The sequence below is a fragment of the Centropristis striata genome, chromosome 10 (assembly GCF_030273125.1).
Source record: "Centropristis striata isolate RG_2023a ecotype Rhode Island chromosome 10, C.striata_1.0, whole genome shotgun sequence".
NCBI lineage: Eukaryota > Metazoa > Chordata > Actinopteri > Perciformes > Serranidae > Centropristis > Centropristis striata.
In genome coordinates this window covers 25,431,599-25,452,226 of record NC_081526.1, presented here as the reverse complement: position 1 = coordinate 25,452,226, position 20,628 = coordinate 25,431,599, and the positions used below count along the sequence as shown (strand labels likewise).

The 20,628-nt window shown below is 40.9% G+C and overlaps 1 protein-coding gene across 1 annotated transcript; it reads left to right on the top strand.

Moving 5' to 3' along the window:
* Positions 1-6,730: 6,730 nt before the first annotated feature.
* LOC131979236 (uncharacterized protein C21orf62-like) lies at positions 6,731-20,409 on the top strand. Its single transcript, XM_059343176.1, has 3 exons — positions 6,731-6,807; positions 6,891-7,036; positions 12,583-20,409. The coding sequence occupies exon 3, from the start codon at positions 12,654-12,656 to the stop codon at positions 13,416-13,418; it is 765 nt and encodes a 254-aa protein (XP_059199159.1). The 5' UTR covers positions 6,731-6,807; positions 6,891-7,036; positions 12,583-12,653; the 3' UTR covers positions 13,419-20,409.
* Positions 20,410-20,628: the final 219 nt, after the last annotated feature.

The following is a 20,628-nucleotide window of genomic DNA, read 5'->3' as shown; positions in this document are numbered from 1 at the left end:
TCACAGACCTGTTGGCTCTATGGGGGAACTGCAGGGAGTCCAGGAGTGGGTCTGTGATTGCTTAAGGTGGGATGGAACAAGTGATCAAAGGACTTCATTACCACAGAGGTCAGGGTAACAGGTCTATAATAATGATAATAATACATTTTATTTTAATGCACTTAACATTATAAAATAATCTCAAAGTGCTACAGCACATACATTAATATGTCTTTTAGATGTATTCTTACAGGTTTGGTCTTTAAAGTCCCTTGCTCCCCATATGCCTGCACATGTCCTTCGCTTATCACAGTCTTGTCAACTCTCCTTACTAGTTTCATTTCCACAGAGAGCTGCTGAGGAGGTTGTTCACAGTGCAACCACGTATAACATATGCTTGTAGTGGGTAAGTCTTGCCTTTGTGTGTTACATTGCTCTGGATCTGTCCTATGCATGCCTACTCTCCACATTGGCTGTCCAGTGGAATATCTGCAGGCTCCAGAGGACCTTAGGGAATGAGTGAGTTGTAAGTCTATTCACATAAAACACTCATCGGCTCCTGTGTTGATTTTGAAGTTGGCAGGTGATGATCCCACCAGCAGTTCAACCGTCCACTGCTTAACTGAGCCATCTACTTTCCTCACAGCGCCCAAGAAGTAGACTGCAGTTTATCTGCTGGCTCTGTCACCTCACACTCTTGCACTTTCCACTATTGCATGCATTATATGTGGATTTTCTGGCAGGGAAAACATATTTACTGTGCCTTGTTTTCCCACTTTGTTCACACTGTCCATTATTTCCCCCTTTCGGCTTACTGTGGTATTTGAGGTGTTGTTGCGCTTGTTAGTGACTATGTTTAACATCCCAGCTGCCTCTCCTTGCATGCTAACTTGTGAAGCGACTTCAGCCTGACTGTCTCTATGGTCAACGCCAACGTCTAGTCCTTCGTCAGTTGCAGTTTACAGGAGACATCTTTATCAATTATCCCAACAACAATGTGGTAACGGATGTTCTCATCCTTGCTAGTGCCAAAGTCACAATGTTCTGATAGCTTCTACAAAGCCATGATAAAAGTCTGCTTTCTATCCCAGTCTTTGGTGGCTGGTGAAAACAAGCAGTATCACGTTTCTCCGTGGCATTAAATACTCATCAAATTTCCCAAGAACCTGATCAAAGATATCTTTGTGAGCATCTTCAGCAAAAACAAATGGCCTGTAGATGTTTTCCACCTTGTTGCCTGTGGTGTATATAAAGCTGCTTACTTGGACGGTGCAATCTTCCATATTGAGCTTCGTGACGGTCCTTAATCTCACGAACCACTGTTTCCAGCCTTGCCACTCTCCCGGTTTGTCGAAAGAGAAGTAAATTGGGGGATTAAATTTAGTCATAGCTCGTCACGTTCACTACTGACACCATGTAAAGGATTGCACCGGAGGCTTTATGCACTATTACCCAGAGCTGTATATTACACATCCACGGTAGCCAGCTTACCTCACATACATCCATATAACCTCATATAACTTTGCAAGAACCCTTACATACACTGCTGACGGTGTAACTGTATAACATGTAATAATGCAGAAGCACTTTCAACATGATATGACAGTGTTCACATGAAGTATGCATATACAGTATGTAAAGAGGAGTTTTGTGGAAACCCATAGAACCCATTTAATTCTGTTACCTTGAGGTCAGAGGGCCACTTTTCAACTTCTGTGTTCACAGGAAATGTTTAATTGTTGACTAAACAGTGAACTACTTGGACGTAGGTTGGCTCCAAATATTAACACTGACTGAACCAAAAGCTCTGCTTGGCAGGGCTGGTCTTGCCAAGAAAGCTGTTGGGATTCTAAATGAGGCATAAATACTTTGTTATGTCTGATTTTTTAATGTTTACACAAAACAAAGTGTAAATATGACGACAAACCTATGAGGTTGTGTTTTTTACAGGGGGGTTATGTGCCATACTTTTTCAAGGAGAAATTCATGTCTCATTTTTCTATATTCAGTGTCTATTTTAAGTGGTCAGCCTCATGTTAAATCTTGTCAATCTTCCAATGAGATTTTTGGTTGTATTCAAGCATTGTTGGCATTATGCTAAGGGCTGATTAGCATCCAGTTAACAGATCACCAGGTAGTCCAATAGAAGTACAACTACTAATACTAAATATGGAGATTAAATAATTTGACATATAGTTAATGGAATTAAACAGTTTTATGTGGTAACTAGTTGTTGTGATCTGAAAATTAGTTTGAGAAGTAAAACCTTACATTTCAGTGAAAAGATATGTTTATGTAAATAAAGACAACAGGGAAACAGGGAGAACAGCTGTTCATGTTATTCCCCTAACAACAACTAACAGTTGCACTTATATTATGTGAAACGATTATGTGAATATTGGGCAACCGGATGGTAATGGTAAATGGACCTGCACTTATATCGCGCTTTTCTAGTCGCTTTGCGACCACTCAAAGTGCTTTGCACTACAGACTGCGCTCATTCACCCTTTCACACACACATTCATACTGGTGGCAGAGGCTACCCTAAACAGTGCCACCTGCCACCATTGGGAATTAATTCACACACCGATGAATGCAGCATCAGAAGCAATTTGGGGTTCAGTATCTTGCTCAAGGATACTTCAACATGTAGGCTGCCATGGTCAGGGATCAAACCACCCTCCGGTCGGTGGGCAACCCGCTCTACCAACTGAGCCACAGATGAATCACTCCTGCTGCTGCTCTCTGCTCTCTGAGGAACCTGTATTGCTGTTTGTTGCTCCTGTTTTGAGCACTTGGACTTCAGCTCACTCTGCCTTCTTCTGTCAGAGCTTGGTGTACGCTATAGCTGAAGAAAGTGTAGTTTAAACAATTGGACAGGTTACTTGTGGCGTGTCTGGCTTGCCGGCTCCCTCACCTCATCCGGGCTGCTCTCCTCCAGCCTGGGATTTTGGTCGACCAGCTGTGAAGACCCGGCTCGCTTTCATGGATTCTTTTTACCTGAATCATCACCTCCTTCATATTCAACCCAGTGACACCAATACTCCAGTACATGGCGGCAGAACTCTTCCAACTGCGACTCTGCTTTGCTGGGCAGCCGGCTGCGCTGCACCTTCACCCTGACATCGTTAGTCAACCTCGCCGTAGATACATCCACCTTGTGTCTCGACGCAACTTCACCTTCAACGACACAAAGCCTGTCCGATCCTTCTCTATTCAACACTCTCATAAGAAATCTGCTCGGACTGCTAAACAGGGCGCTAACTTATCCAGCTAGGTTGGCTAGTGTCAAACCCACTAACGGCCTCAGCTCCGGGCTATTCAACTTCTGCTCATTCACCAACAAAGGTCGGTTACTGTATGATCCCATCACTAATCGTAAGTACGATCTCTTCTGTTTAACTGAGACATGGCAGCAGCACAATGACTTTTCTCAGCTTAACCAAATGGCTCTGCAGAGGTTTGTTTACACCTGTCAAACCCATGCGGCTGGCCGGGGGGGTTGGTCTCACGAGTATTTACAACAAGAATTGGAAGTCTGCCACTGTGCCTCCCTATGTCTTGTTTGAATCAATCTTTCTAAAAATGAACGGGGCAACCCCCACTATTTTAAGCACTGTCTACCATCTACCCAAAGCTAACATAAACTTTTAAAATTAATTTTCTGCATTTTTAACTGTCTTATGCTCCTTATCCCCTAATGCTATCCTGCTAGGTGATTCATAATATTCACTTGGACAATACCACAAGCCCGCTGACAAGGGATTCCACATCCTACCTCGACAGCATTGATTGGACTACAACAATTCATTAACTTTCTCACTCACACTAAAGGCCACATTCTTAATCTCATCTGCTGCTCTGGTATCACCCCTCTTCACTGTGTTCCATCTGATTTGTAAATTTTCTATCATAAACTGGTGTCTTACAGTGCCCACTTACCAACATCCAGGACCAAACCACCTCGTTCCAGCTGTTTCCGTAACATCAAGAACATTGATCTACCTACCCTCATAGACTGGACAACCTCCCCAGTAAAGACAACTTTTCCACTCCTGATGAACTGGTTTCCCTCTACAATAATGGACTGAATACCATCCTGGATGATCTTGCTCCCTTAAAACTTGGACTGTTTCCTTTTCCCACTCTGCCCCCTGGTTCACCCCTGAATTATGACTCCTTAAAGCCAAAGGTTGTCGCCTGGAACAGCTGCATTTTAAAACTGGTCTTACAATTCACAGAAATCTGTACCATGATCACATACGGTCTTACAAAGATGCTCTCACCACTGCCAAATCTACCTACTTTGCCAACCTCATCACCTCTGGAGAAGGACACTCAAGGACTCTATTTTCCACTGTCAACAGAATCCTGCTACCACCTGATTTTCTGCCAACTAACATGTACTCTACTGACTACTGTAACACCCTCATGACCTTTTTTAATGCAAAAATCGATAATATTCACCACCAGTTGACCTCCATAAAACTTTCAGCAGCCAGTGCACTCTATCTAGCCTCCTACCCTCATTCCTTCTCTCCTTTCTCCAACTCCCAACTGTTGCTGATATTTCTAGAATAATCCATCACCTACCAACCTGGTCAAAGTCTGTCTACCCTCTGTCTTTCTTAATAACTATGATCATCCAGTCTTCTCTCACATCCAGTCTTGTTCCAGCATCTTTCAAAACAGTTGCAATAATCCCTATACTCAAAAAACCTGCCGCTGATCACAATAACCTTCTCAACCGACCATTTCTCTCTGAAAGACTGGATAGAGTAGTTGCAGCTCAGGTTCACTCTCACCTCTCTAACAATAATCTGTTTGAAGTATTCCAGTCTGGTTTTTGTCCCCATCGCAGCACTGAGACAGCCATGGTAAAAATCATTAATGATCTTCTGATGGCAACTGATTCTGGACTCTTAACTCATCCTCTTTGACCTCACTGCAGCTTTCGACACCATCTCTCACACCACCCTCCTTGACAGACTTGCTTTCATCGGTTTTACTGGCACCTCCCTCTCCTTGTTCAAGTCATATCTCTCTGGTCACACTCAGTTTGTTCAACTTAAAAACTTCAGATCACAGCTCACCCCACTCACAACTTGCATTCCTCAGGGCTCTTTCTTGGGCCCCCTCCTCTTCATTATCTACCTCCTCCCTCTCGGTCCCATCTTCCGAAAATTTGGCATTCATTTCCACTGCTATGCTGATGACATCCAGCTCTATCTCTCCTCCAAGTCCAACTCAGTCCTTCCTCCCTCATCCCTCTCTGACTGTCTCTCTGAAATTAAATCCTGGTTCATTCATAACTTTCTTAAACTCAATAGCAATAAAACTGAAGTTCTCCTTGTTGGCTCCCAATCCACTCTGGCGAAGTCTGACCACCTCACAATAACAATTGACAACTCCATAGTCCCTCCCTCCCCCCGGGTAAAGAGCCTGGGTGTCATCCTCAACAGCACTCTTTCATTTGAATCCCACATCAACAACATCACTCGATCAGCCTATTTCCACCTGCGCAACATCAACCTTCTCCGTCTCTTAAACCTAACATTACTGCCATCCTTGTTAATGCCCTGGTTACCTCCCATATAGACTTCTGCAATTCCATCCTTTCTGGTCTACCTCTCAAGCTTCTTCATAAAGTCCAACTGGTCCAGAACTCAGCTGCCCGGATCAGCTCCAAAAATCTCCAAACTCTCCCCCACAAACCATCCATGACATTATCTCTCTCTCCACTTTCAAATCACAGCTCAACACTTGTTTAGATCAGCCTTTTCTGTTTGACCTTGCTGTTGGGAATTAAGGATGGCCATCCTCACTTCTGCTCTGTTGTTTTTATGTAGTTGTTTGTTTTTATGTAGCTGATTGTGTTCTTGTTTTTATCTAATGTTTTTTGCTGTGTTTCTTAAGGTGACCTTGAGTCACGTGAAAGGTGCTCATAAATAAAATGTATTATTATTATTATTATTATTATTATTATTTCTGTAAGTGATGCACTAACTGCCTGCTGTGCCTCCACCTAGCATGGTGGTTATGGAAGTACTGGGTGTTCTGGTGTAGCAGCTCTGCCCTTGGCTGTCATCTTGTCTGGCTTTGCCAACAGGCACCCAAAAGGAAGTGATCTCACTGTTTTAAAGAAACGAGAGCCAGTTTTTACATCTGCTCTCATCAACCCTTCTTTGAATCTGTTGGTTACATTGTTTTTTGTTCAGTTTCTACCTATAACAGCCCTTGCTGTGCAAATGGGGCAAACGGTAACCAAGTGTGACAATAACTGACACTCTTTACACTCTTACTGTACCTCAACTGCAATGTCCTAAACAGACAGCATCCTGTTCTGCCAAGGATGGAACACACACACATTGGTTTTCCATCACTATAGAGGCCATTGTATTGACTTAAATCCATTTTCTGGAGACTTTCACTAAACTATGTTGAAACCTATCTCAACCCTAAAATTGTATGGTTTATGTCATGGGGACTTAATGTCCCCATAACAAAGGCGATTAAACAGTAAACAGTTAATAGAATTACATCCACATACAATAAACTGCGTACATAGTTCTTTTGTGACTGAAATATATATTTTCTCTGATATGGTTGCACACACCCACACACACACACCAGATGGCAGCATTTACAACCGTTCAGTCGCAAAATTTCTGCCTGGGAAAATGAGAGGCGGACCCAAAATGGGAGTAGAGTGGAGCTTCGGAGTGAGGCAGTGGGAAGAAAGATGAGAAGAAAGCAAAGAAAATGTAGTGATTGAATCTGCCATGCTCTCACATTTGAAACAAAACTTATGTATCCAGTGTCAAGAAAGTAAGTCCTCTATTTCTCCCGCTCCTTCTTCCTCTCTCTCTTCCACTATCCTGACAATCTCTTCTTCTCTCTTCTATTGTCAGACAGACACAGGAGGTATTCAGTCTCCTGCAGACAGATATGGAAGCTGCTGCTGCTGCTGCTCTCACCGATGACACTGAAGCTGGATAGATCAGTCTGGAACCAGATGTCAGCAGCATGTTACCTTAACTAGCCCTGAACTTTCCACGTAAGTACGCTTCACTCACATGTGCTGCCATATGTTGGGCTTGTTTCATCAGTCCTTTTTCTGCCACATACACACAACAAGGGTGCTGCTGGTGACTCACATCCAATGTACATGCTGTTAATGAAGATGTTTGTGGTTTGATGTTGAATTTATAATTTGTGACCCCAAACTGTCCTCGATACAATGATTCGGGTTATATTTCTCTAATTAGAAACATATGGCCTCTGCAATCACAGAAAAACCCACAGCTGAGCTGTGATGTAATCTGTCAGAGCCACACAACATTTCTGCTTATTTTGCCTGATAGAAAAATCAACATTTCTGTAAATTTACATAATTACTATTCTACTTGTGAATTTTGAATTTATTCTTTTCACCTACATTGTAAAAAAAATTAGGGCTGTCAATCGATTAAAATATTTAATTGCGATTAATCGCATGATTGTCCACATTTAGCTCACGTTTAATTGCAAATTAATCATACATTTTTATCTGTTCTAAATGTGCCTTAACTGGATATTTTTCAAGTTTTTATTACTCTTATCCACATGGACACATGCTGCTTTATGAAAATGTACATTTATTATTATGGAAACAATCCAACAGAATGACAAATACTGTCCAGGATAACCTCAAAGGTACTGCATGCTCAAAAAATGTACATGGCAAACTGAGACCCAACAAGAAACACCAGATGAATGTAACATCACTCAGTAATACTAACAGCATGTAGTGTCCAACTTAACACTAAACATCCTGTTTAAACAGCTCAACATTAAATGGACACATTGTACAACAGGCATTAAAAGGAATTTGTGTTAAGGGGATATTACTAACATTGACAGCATTTTAAGTAGGTGGTAAGTAAGTAAGGTGTCATTTTGTTATCAAGATGTCTTTTTTTCATAGTGTCAGAAGTGGTTTAAAAAGTCCATAAATAAAATATTATCTTATCATGCACTCAGTAGAAACACCTCTAGGATTTCACATTCATGGATATATGATTCATACCTGTATAAAATATATTTTAACAAAATTACAATTTGATCTAGCCCAATTTGATCTAGCCTGGATTCTGACTCAGGCAGACACAAGCAGGCTGTTAAAGTCCTGTTCTTCACTGAAATACTGCTGCTGCAGTGTCTCATACCCAAGAGTAATAATAATAATAATAATAATAATAATAATAATAATAATAATAAATAATTCAGCAAATCAAAAAAGTTTTTCTTTTATTCTATCCAACCAAACTAACAAGAGTGGTCTGGAGATCAGCCACTTATGAGACCCTCGAGTTTTGTTTTACAGCTTGCTAACTTGACTCTACTGTACAACAGTCAATAAAAATAAACCACTTGCAGTCCTGAGAAAAATGCTTCAGCAGCTGCCACTGTATATAAAGATTTGTAAGCCGGTTAGAGGAAAGCCTGAATGAAGGTTAATATCTCAGACAGAGGTTGTCATCATGTAAACAGACTTTGTGGGCACACAACATGGAGTAAAAACTGGAATGTACAGCACTGAAACCTTTTGCACATTCTTCTTAACACCATGTTTAATGCAAGCAGCTTATCAGAATCTTTAATGAAGATATTTTAACTAAAACAGGGGAGCAGCATTTACAGTGGAGCGCGCCTCAACGAGATCGCACCACACATCCAGAAGATTACAAAAAAGAAAGGGGACAAACGTAGATCGTAACTCGTAGATCGTAACTCGTAGATCGTAACTCGTAGATCGTAACGTCACTTTGTCAACATTAGTGTCTCTCGCTGCAACAGAATAATATGTTGATCAGCAAATCAACCTCAGACACAAGGCATGTAATGGGCGAAGGTTTGATCCATTAAATACACAGAGGATCAGGGAGATTTCAAAATAAAACCCAGCAGATCGTGTTTTTCTGGCGAGATCTTCACGACAAAGTGATTATGTACATTCACTGAGCGAATATTTAGAAAATAAAACATATATTTCTCGCTAGAAATGTAATCAAAATCCATTTTTATGCAGAAACTAAGTCAAAATATTGTTTTTTTCACTAAAAATGAGAGAACTGTCCGCCATGTTTTTTGTTCTGACCGCCGGAACCTTGAAAGTCACGTGACTTGGACACAAACCAATAGGAAAAAAATATCCATGAAATAGCCATGGGATATGACTGTCTTTAACTTGCATTGTAGCGAAATCCATGTAATGGATTTTGAGTTAAGCGAATCGGTGGCTATTTCACGGATTCCTGTGAGACCAGGTTGTATCAGGTTATGTAGATAACAGCTTTGCACCGTATGATTTACAGAATGACAAGTTAAATTAAATATTTTCCCTTCTGTCCCATTAAAAGTCATAACCAACAATGAGCTGATATTCCTGTATACCAAAAGACTAATTTATCAAATTCCTCTTGCCACTATGCTCCATACACTGCCTATGGGTTGTAAATAATCATAAAAAAAATGTTCATTTATACAGAATAACACAACCTTATCCCTTAAATACTGTACTTGCACTAAATTAGATGTTATTGTATGTAATGTAATATACTCCTCTCAATGTGTATTTGGCATTTTTGGAGTGAACCTGTCAGGCTGGGCTCAAGTCAGGACTCAGATGCAGGGCAGGTGAACCTAAAATCTCTTTATTCAAAAAAAAAACAGCAAGGAAAACCTCACAGAGTGAAAGAAAAGGGCTATGAAACTCCTGACTATGAGTAGAAATCTAACAAAGAAAAGTTGCTCCAAAGGAGGAAAACACTGAAAGCTATCTACACTAATAAACTAAATAAAATAATCCTAATCTAAGATAAGGGGAAAACTCTCAAGGGGAAAACAGTAAAATAAAAACTCCTATAAACAAAAAGCGCTCCAAAAGGGAGGTACAAAACCTAATAGGAAAAATAAAAGATTCTACAAAAACACTATGAATCAGGACTAAAGGGGGGAAATAATAAAGGACACAAAATCACTCCAAAAGGAGGAAAAACAAAACGGCTGACTCAAAAAGCTATAAAACTAAGACCTGCGCTATTCTAATAAATTACAAAGAAAAATCACTCTTGCGAGGAACCAAAAGGGCGAAAAACAAGACAAGCTGTGGCAAGAAGGAGATAACTGTCTGGTATGGTGACAGGGTCAGACACACTGGACCAAGACAAGGGAAAACACAGACTATTGGAACACATGGAGGGAAGGGAGCACCAGGTGAACACAATCGGTAATAAGGGGGAGCCAATCAGACAGATGACACATGGGGAAGGGCAAGTGACCTGAAACGAGAGGAGAGTTCCTATTTCAAAATAAAACAGGAAATAACAAGACCATAACACAAAATAAAACACCACCTCATCAATTTGTCTCTGCAGATGTGTGTGGAGCTGCAGCTGCTGAGAGAGAGGGAGCGTAGCGAGAGACACTGAAAAGAGATGGGTGAGAGAGGAAGAGAGGGACTGTAAGTTAGAGGTGTAGAGAGAGGAAGGCAGGATGAGGGTGGGTGCCTGTGGTGGAGCATGATGTCAGAGGAATGTGTTGAGCCTCTCCTTTAACAAGCTACAGCCATGTGGAGCGCTCTTTCTCACACACAGAAATATGTGCAAACACTTTCACCGTGTTTAGCTCTCGACACACACACGCACACGCATGCACACGCACACACACACACACACACACACACACACACACACACACACAGAGGACAGAATTAGAAAGGCTTTGATAGCATGACACTAAATACTACTACTTTATTGAAACACAACTTAAAAGTATGTTTATTGTGTGTGTGTTTCTCCACATAAATGCTTTCAAAGAGCATGAAATTCAAATAACTATGTATGAAATAAAAAATGGGAGTGGTGGAGAGAGCAAGGACAGACTGATGGAAAGAGAAAGAAAGTGTGGGAAAGGCAGATGCTGAGCGGAGCTGGAAAGACGACTAATATTAGCAGTGAGGTAAGGCAGTGGAGGATGAGAGACCAGGCTGTGTGTATGGAGGGCAGCTGCTACTTTACACCAACCACAGTGAAGTCAAGTGTATTTAAAGCAGCTCAGTCATGACACCAGAAATTGTACTTTAATGCCAAATTGCAGTTTAGCCCCACACCATCTTTTCCTGCAAATGTGAGCCCTAAGGACCTTTAAGTTTAACACCAAATTAGCATGGAAATCACTTATATTGATTATGGCTTAGAACAAACATTTAAAGTCATGGTAACAGTCTGCTTTACTACTGGCTACCTGAGGCTGTGTCTGTGAGTCATTTTCTCTTGATGAAAAATGCATTTTCCGTAAACCTAATAACAAAATGCAAAAATCGAGCCAACAAGATGCAGCAGGCAAACATTTATGTACTGCAGTAACACAGAGATGAGCCTTTGGTGAGGAAAGAGGCAAAATAATCATCAATCAGTCAGTTAATAGCAAAGTTGTCCATATCATTCCTTTTCTTGGAGTTGGTGGAGTAGGCCCCCTCTAACTCACATCTTTGAGGCTGATAACAACTGATAAGGGCAATTCATTAGGCTAATAACATTCAAAATGAGTGTTATTCTACAGGCTCAATATGCATGTGCCTTTTTACATTATTGGAAAAGATTTTACAAGGAAGTTTGAAATAAAGTCAGGAATAAATACATTTTTTGGAACACACATGCTGTCCATTCAATATTGTATATTATGAGGGATATGCTAACTTCTTCTATGAAAATAATTCCAATTTCCTTCAAACACTACTAAATATAAATATGGTAATTTGATTTTCCTAACCTTAACCCTAGCCCTAACTTCTGGCAAGTAAATTATTAATTAGTGTTCCAAATTGATCGTTAAGTAACTTTATGAGACTCATTTAGATGAATTAGCTATCTTTTCTCTGTTTTACAGAATGGTGCCCCGACTTGAGGTTACTTTAAACAAATCAAGTCATAGAATTTATTATAATTAATAATTATTTATGATAATTATTAATAATTCTGATAGCCAATACTATTGTTGCCCCTATGTACAACACCATAGTAGCCCAGGGGTCTGGAAGGGCCTCTCCCTAGTAAAATAGAGAACAAGGAATAAGTTGTGTGTGTGTGTGTGTGTGTGTGTGTGTGTGTGTGTGTGTGTGTGTGTGTGTGAGTGTGTGAGAGAGAGAGACAGAGAGAGAGAGAGAGAGAGAGAGAGAGAGAGAGAGAGAGAGAGAGAGAGAGAGAGAGAGAGAGAGAGAGAGAGAGAGCTGGACTGGAAATAAATAACTGAATTCAGCTGGCTGTTGGTCCTAAGCTGGCCTCCACATGTAATAAAAATACAGACGCAGAGCAGAAGCAGGTTACTATAGGGCACAGAGTGTAAAAGACTTTCTTTGTGTGGCATGTGCTTTTAGTGAAGTCCTGGAATGAGTCATAGAGAGGTGATTAAATCTAGAATACTGCTGAGTTCTAGCCTTTAATGAGAGTGTGTGTCAAAATCTAACTGGATACTGTTAGTACCCTGTTTACTGCTGCCTGTCTTTTTTGTTGTTGTATGTATTACTTTGTATTTCCATGCTAACTGTGCTCTTTCTATCAGGTTTACAGCTTCACCCATCCCTGTACAATCCTGTCTCTCCACTTGGTGAAGATGTAGTCAGTTTGATCTCTATGGAGATGTCTCCAAACACAGTCTCCCCTGTCTTGTTGCCATGGTCACTGTGGTTACTGTTCTTCCTGACCCCTGTCACCCAGGCAACCAACTCTAGCCGCACACCAGAAACTTCTCTGCCAGTCAACACCACGCTGTTGTTTGACAGTGGTGCCCCGGGGTACAACCTGCGAAACTGCAGTTGCTCCATACCTGTCCAGGACTGTGATGAGGCTCTGGCCAACTCACTGTGCAGATGCCACACCGTTTTGCGCTCCGCTCTGCCCCTTGTTGGACTCCGAGAGCTTGGACGACTTAACTTGTGGGTGAAGGAGCTCTGGGTCCTGGAGGAACTGCTGAACAGGAGCATGGTTGGCCATTTGCAGTTGTCTTTTTGTGGAATACAACCAATGGTAAGTCAGTATCTGGTTCTGCTAGGTCTCCGGACCCTCAGGATACACAGTGCAGCACCAGAAGCTCCCTACCCCAACCAGGAAATTACAATCTCCCCATCAGCAGGGGTTGCAGTAGAGCTAGAGGCCCTCTCCTTCGACTTCTCCTCCTCTTTCCACGTGACCTTGGTGGATGTGGCTATTCTCAACGGGCTCTCTGCCCTAAAGGCATACAGTGTAATGGGAATACCTGCTCATGCCCTCTCCCAGCAGTTCCCCTACCTGGCCTTACCTTTTACCCTGCCATCCTCTACTACTCCTGATTACCCTATGGACCCCAGCAAGCAAGCTGTAGAGTCTCTGCAGAATCTGCTTTTTACCTTTGTCTACTAAGGTCTCATGGTCAGGTTTGAAGTTCAAGTTACAAATGATGCACGAAATTAAATACACACATGATGTTTTTTGCTCTCATTTTGCACATGAAAAGTTGCACATCTGGAATATATTATTACTTTTTTTATGACTGATGTTGTTGGTTTGGCCCAAAAGTGGCTTTAAACAGTAATGCAATTTCCTAAAGGAGACTGTTGACTTCTACATGTGTGCTCTACTTCTGCTGTTTCTTCAATCCCTGAAATGAACTGCCTTTAATTGTCTGCAGTCATAAGAGACAAGTTTTTGGATGTTTACACCGGCTACAATTTCAAGCCTTACTTCAGCATATTTTGGGTATGAACCCAATACAAAAGCAATGTTGATTTGCTAACCAGGAACCAGGTGGCTGTAATGATCGTGATTCCTAGATTATAAATGATCTGGTCTAGTTAGATGATGCTGTGGGTACACTGTGCATGTATAAATATTATCTCATAGCCCTGTTATGGCTATACTGCAATGAGTCCGAGTCATTTTCAAAATGAACACTTCTACCATAAGCAGGACATCAACATGTACTCATACCTAAACATATCGCCAGTTTAAACACAAACCTGTGAAATGGCTGCAGTTTATTAAGGCAACAAAACTACTTGCTTATGGTTAGGTGGAAAAATGCATGGTTAGGTATAGCAAAAGACAGTTAAAAAGGAAAAATACATGGACAGAACTACTGGAATGGAGGTCGTTACTTAGATGCCATCAAAAGTGACGTAGCTCCACACAGGCTACTGATAAAGTTCAGTTACATTCATCCAGATATCAATGTTGGCTTTTGGTTTGGTCTCCTGGCACCGGGTCCTGTGTTTGTTTCACTATCCCTCCGTTTTTGGACCTTTTTGTTCTTTTTATACTGCATCATTGTTTCTGCCTTTGCTTTAACGCTCCGTAACATCTGTTATAGCTTGGTTGCCTTCATAAATACTGATCCCTAGCGCTAACTACAAACGTACATATGGGGCATGGAGAAGGTTGTTAATTATTCAATCTCATGCCCAGGTCATCAAATACCAACACATAAGGTTTGTGTACCATCACCAAACACGACCTGAGAATGAGATTCCAGAATAGCATACTGCACCTTTAAACTGCTGTACAAGCAACAGGCTTTGGTGTTTTGTGTAGGACAGTCTCATATATAGGAAAGTGTTTTACATGTACACATTGTACAGATTCTTGTTACAAATGTTGGTCACATTTAACTCAATAAGGCACTCATTATAAAGGGACTGAAAAGTGATGGCTATATAAATTATTACAAAATAATTTACTAATGCTTTAAGAACACATGACTGTTAACTGGAAACCTCCTTAATACAGTCTGTTGTGCTCATGGACTGTACATTTTTAATTCTAACTGGTCATTACAGTTTAAATATTACATTTTTTTTCGTGCATTCTGAATGTTGTTTATTCATTGGCAAATTAAATAGAAAGTATTAGTAACCATAGGAGTAAACCATTAGTTGCAACATCTTTATGAAGGTTTTTTTAAATCAGAAAATGGTAGCAAAAGGAATTCTAGCAAACTGACATGCTTAAACCTGTACTTATTAAATAGAATGACGTTAAGTGATCTATAAAGCATTAGTAAATTATTTTATTAACCCTAACTGGAAGTCATACATGCTATTGTTACACCTGACATTTTGTGTGTCCACAACTGACCTGCTGTTCCTACATGACATCTTCCCATCCGCTACCGTTCATATTTGATCCAGATGATCTGACAGCAATGTGACCACAAGCTAGTTATTGCATAGCCAGATGTGTCCACGAATACTCCCTGGTGTGATCAGATGTCACACAGTGAGATGTTCCATATGTCACTCCCAGCTGCCAAGTGGATGTGATCCACTCCCATCCAGGTGTTTTCAGATTTATTAGGGAAGCAGAATAGCATGGACAGTGGCGAGGAGGTCTTTGCAGTTGTTTCTTGAGTTTTACAAGTAGACAGGGTGAGAAATTAAAGGAAAAAGTGGAATAAATTAGTGTAGAATCAGAACAAATGCAATGAAGTGCTTCCATACAAGACACAGTGACTCAATGTTGACTAAAATGTTGGATCAATGTAACTCTCCATAACCATCATCAAACACCAAATGAGACAATATCTTTTGGAAGAATTGCATTAATTGCTCTTGCTCTTGAATGGCATTGTTGCTCTCTTCTTGTGAAAAACTTGATTGTTGAAAATAAGAAAAAAAACTGTTTATTAACCCCATAAAATTCTACCACCTTCTGTTTTTGGAGAGCTGGTGGATAGGGGGACTCTGCAGGAGACAGCAGGTCAACAGTAGATGGCATATAAAAGTCGTGTATATCATCTGAATGCTGCAAACCTGAAGATTCATTTGAGATGCAGCTTAACACTGTATGCAGGGGTGGACTGGAAAAAAATCGGCCCTGGCATTTTTGGCCCAGACCAGCCCCCTAATCGTTCGAGTGCCACTCACCAGTGCACCATTCCTGTTGTCCCCTTAAAGATAATGGTTCTGTTCCCCAAAACCACCACAAAGTGCAGCAGTAATGTTGTGGATTAACTCACTCTGGGCTGTCTCCCTGGTGGTCAGAGGTGACTGAACAAAGATGAACTGTTGCAGGATCCTGGGATGAGACATGATCTATGATAAATTACCGTATTTCCTCAATTTAGAGCCCGCTCCCTATTAATGACTGGCCTCATTTAGTAACGGGGTGTAAAAACAATTTTTAGTAAATAAAAGCCGGCCTCTTTTATAAGCCGGGTGTCTTACCGGTGTTATATCAAAGTCTCCCGCTGTCCTAGTCATTCTCTGTAAAGTCGAGCCGCTTACGCACGTTCTTCTGGGCTTTTTAGTAGTTTACACATTTTAAATCCTGCTTAAAATGAACATTCAGCGTGCTGTTCATTGTTTGTTTACATCCGAGTACTTCCAATATGGCTGACATCTGGGTAACTGGCTACAATGCGCTGTGTAAAACACTCTAAAAAGTGCCGGTCAGAGCTGCTCTGTTTTTCTTTTTTTAATAAAAGCCTCCTTCAAATAATAGCCTGTTCCTATTATTAGCCGGGTCCCAAACTGATTTTTTATTAATAGAAGCCCCGGCTACTATTTGAGGGAATACGGTATAAATTAAATGACAGATTCAGATTATCAGAATATATTCTGGGGGAAGAGTTTTTAATGGATGATATACTCACTACATCAAAATGTCGCCTGTGAATTCCACAACAGAACATATCAAACAAGTCAACCTGTAAAAGAGTAAGGGGGAGACAGAGACAGAAAGTTGAGAAATGAGTTGATGAAGTTAGATAATCACAGCACTGGTACCTTTAATTGTGAAAAATGTAGGGAGATACTTGCATCATATATTGTATACAGTACTTACTTGGTGGAAAAGGCTGCAGGGCTCCAGACAACAAGTGAGGGGATCCTGTAAGAGAGGGTGAGAGGTTCAGGCTAGAGGCAAACAGAGCTGCCTGCTACATTGCAATGAATATTTTGAAAATAATTGTATTTCACCTAATAAGGCTACAAGAGCATCTTTCTCAACAGCTCACTCTTCTCAGCTACCCAGTCGACGACCATGTCCAATGCCATTAGAATGTCTTTCACGGTGGCCATCAACATAACATTTCTTGCCTGTTTGCCGACAGGCTGCTCCGAAGCCTGTTTTTAATAAATTTGAGCGTTGAGAATGTTCTTTCACAGGCCACCTGAGTCAGGGAAAGGGTCAGCAGGTTTTTGTATGCAAGCCAAAGGAGATGATATGCATCTGAGTACATGATGAACCGTCTGAGTGATAACAGCACAAGAACAGCTTGTATTCACAATGTCAGTTTCTTCTTCCTGTTCTTCACATCCATCTTCCACTGTTCTTGTCTTGTACTCATCCACATGTGATGCCTTAAGCCTGTCCCACTGTCCAGCAAAACTTTTCAGTTCTCTCTGTAGATTGGCCACCGGAGCCCTGCTGTAAAATTTGAGCAGACATTTACAAAGTTCTTGGAATGCATTACTGGGAAGAGTAATAGTCCTGGTTTTATCAGGTGTCCTGGGGTCCAGCCATGCCGAATCAGCAAAGAGAGTTCCATGTGTTAAAAATCGTCTGTGGATGGCCTCGATTGCTGTGTCCATGATGGTGTTGTGCACATTTACTTTGTATGCTCTCTGCATTTGTTAATGTCTCATCTTGAGACATCTCTCCAGCCCTGCTTTTCTTCTTTTTTGACCTTGACTGAGGCAGTGTAGCCTTCCACGTCTGTTCTTTCTTCCCCCTCATCAAGTTCTTAATTTGTCCATTTCACAAATGTGTCTGCAGCTGCCTTTACAGTACTGAAACCCCTGGCAATGCTTTTGAGGCTCTCTTGTTTGGCAATGACTATCCGATGGACAGAGAGGATGTCCATCCCTTTGGTCTGGAGGTAGTTGGAAAGTGGGGTGGTTTGCTCAAATACTCTTAGGAATAACTGTGTTGTTAAGATTGTTACGTATTTCAAGAGGCCCTCCTTGAAGCCTTGTGCTTTGGCACGCACAGTTTGGCTTTTCTTTTGCTACTATTCAATGGCTTCCAGTGTGAGCACTGCATCAATGAAGAGGCCGTTCTCTGGTTTCTCAATATGCCCAAACACTTTTTGGAGAGCATCATGTTTGGCCCACCATCATGTCTCTCCAATCGGTCGAGGCGTCTGTGGCTCTTGTTGTGGCTTTGTTTTTCCCACTGATTGACCCTTTGATAGGAGTCCCTAGTGAACACTGTAATGTCATTGAGCAGAATGAACAGTGATCCACTTTCAATAACAGTTTGAGTCGTGTCACCTAGCACAAGATTTAGTACATGTGCATAGCACCACGCATGCACATGAGTAGGAGACTGGGAGGTCTGAAAGACTGTAAGAGCTTAGAGCTTTATGATATGAGTATATGAAGGCCATTCCCATGCTCAACTGTGTATCTCATAAGTGCAGCACTTTTTGGCTTGATGCCATTTGTGTTAAAATTGACTTTTTTTCTCACTTGAGAATTGAAAAAAGGTCAAAAAAATCCCTCCGAGAGCATTCAGAGGACGTGCAGCTGTCCTCTGTATATTGACAATTAGGGGATTTTATGCGTTTGTAATATAGAATTCAGAAATCTCCAAAATGTCTCCTTTTTTTTCAAACCAAATCACATCATGAATTGATATGTGGTGTTCCACGGGTCTTGTTTTATTGATGTAATATTCTGGAGGGGTTTTTGATTATTTTTATCCATTCTTGTTCAGTAGAACATGTGTTGTACCCCAAGATTGCTGCAACAACGTATGGGGCATAGTTGAGCATGGAGAGCTACACATTCCCTTATAAACCTCAATAGGTTTAATTAATTAATTAATTAAGTCATTAATCATTTTTATTAGACCAGAACAACAGTGCCTGCATCTCAAATCTCCCCAGCTTTCAGATGTGTACACAACTTTTATGTGACATCTACTGTTGATCTGCTCTCTTCCACTGCCACCACCCCCAATCCTCTATAAAGGGGGCTGAACATAAGGGGTTAAGAAAAAGAGTTTGGTCGATTTTTTAATTTTTTTTTTTTTTTTGTGCTGAGGCTTAGCAGAGTCTTCTAACTTCATTGGGACCACCACAGTCATTCCAGTGGGACTCAGAGTCATTTACCCTTTTATTCTCCTTAGATGGTTAATCTAGCCCTGGATACATGGGTGAAAAGATTTCTACCCACTTTTGGTCACTTTTGGCAAACTTTAAATGGCTTTTTAGATGTTTGTGTTGTATAATTTGTTTATTTTACACTATGTTTTTGGGTGGATTGCAGCATGTGGCAGGTCTTGCAGTACACCTACATGTTAAAGTACTGTACAATACAGTCCCAGTGAATTAGGTGCTGTGATGAAAGGAGAAAGCTAAAAGACAAATCCCTGGTTCAGAGATCAATAGAGAATCATAAAAAACAAGATGTACTGTGGCAGCTGACTGCAGTGAACACTGGAACCAATCGGAACAATCCAGTGTGGCTCAGAGTCTGAGCCACACTGGTTGACAATGTTGTGTCTGGGAGGGAAATTTGAGAGTGCTACTTTGTTGGAGATATTTTAAAAAGTAAATTATAGTAAAAGTTGTCATGCCCATGGTAAAAACAAAAATATATTAGAAAACAAAAAATGGAAGACAATGACTGTGTCAGTCTACTGTGGTAAGAGCGTACAGAGAGGTGCATTGTGAAGGCTGATGCATTTTTCAGCTACTCTTATTGAGTCAGATGGCCCAATAAAACAAGTTGTTTTGAAACAGGTTAAATGGAGAGCCAGTGAACAAGAGTCCCAGGGTAAGGATCCTCCCAACCAGCCAACAAACCCCACTCAGTTTGGACCGAAACAATGTCCTTGATTCTGTTGGATGTGCGCTTAAAGTTAGCAAGGCTTAGGACAAGGAGAAGACAGGGAAGTGAGGAGAAATTTCTCAAGAATCATGTTGGACTCAATTCACTTACTTTACAGCTGGTTGTTGCAAGCCAATCTGAATTTTGCTGAATTTCTTAAATGGTCTGTGTTTTTGTTTCTGGATAAGTTTGCAACAACTTCAACAAAATTAGAGAGGAGTCAGAGGACAGTTTGAGAGAAAAAGTTAAAATGGAATATATAATAAGTCTTTCCTTCATTTTTCATGCTCTCTTTCCCTTTCCCTTTCCCTTTCCCTCTCTTTCCGTTCCAGCTCATATCCTGTGAGAGACTTTGTTAAAGCTGCTCTTACAAACACAATCCAGGGCCAACTGTTCCGCAGATCATTCAGTGACTGTTCTCGGTCTCTGTGATTCTGTGTGTGTTTGCACGCATATGCAAGACTGAAGGCATGAGCCTGAGTGTGTCTTTGTATGTGTATGTGTCCATATGTTTCCATCCCTTTTGCCAACATAACAATTACTATAACAAGTCATGTTCATGGTTTATTTACATCAAATAATAGGATCCATCATAGTAGGCAAATGCAATATGTTGCTATATAAGTGGTGAAAATAAGCTGGTCAGAAAACCTCTATTGTATTATTTTAGAAGAGTTTTAAAACACCTTGATGAATCCAACAGTTTGGGAAAGGTAGTCCTATGTTTAGAAAAAATAGGGGCAGTATGTCACCTTGTGCAAGTAATGTATAATTTACTAAATGCAGCAATGACACACATC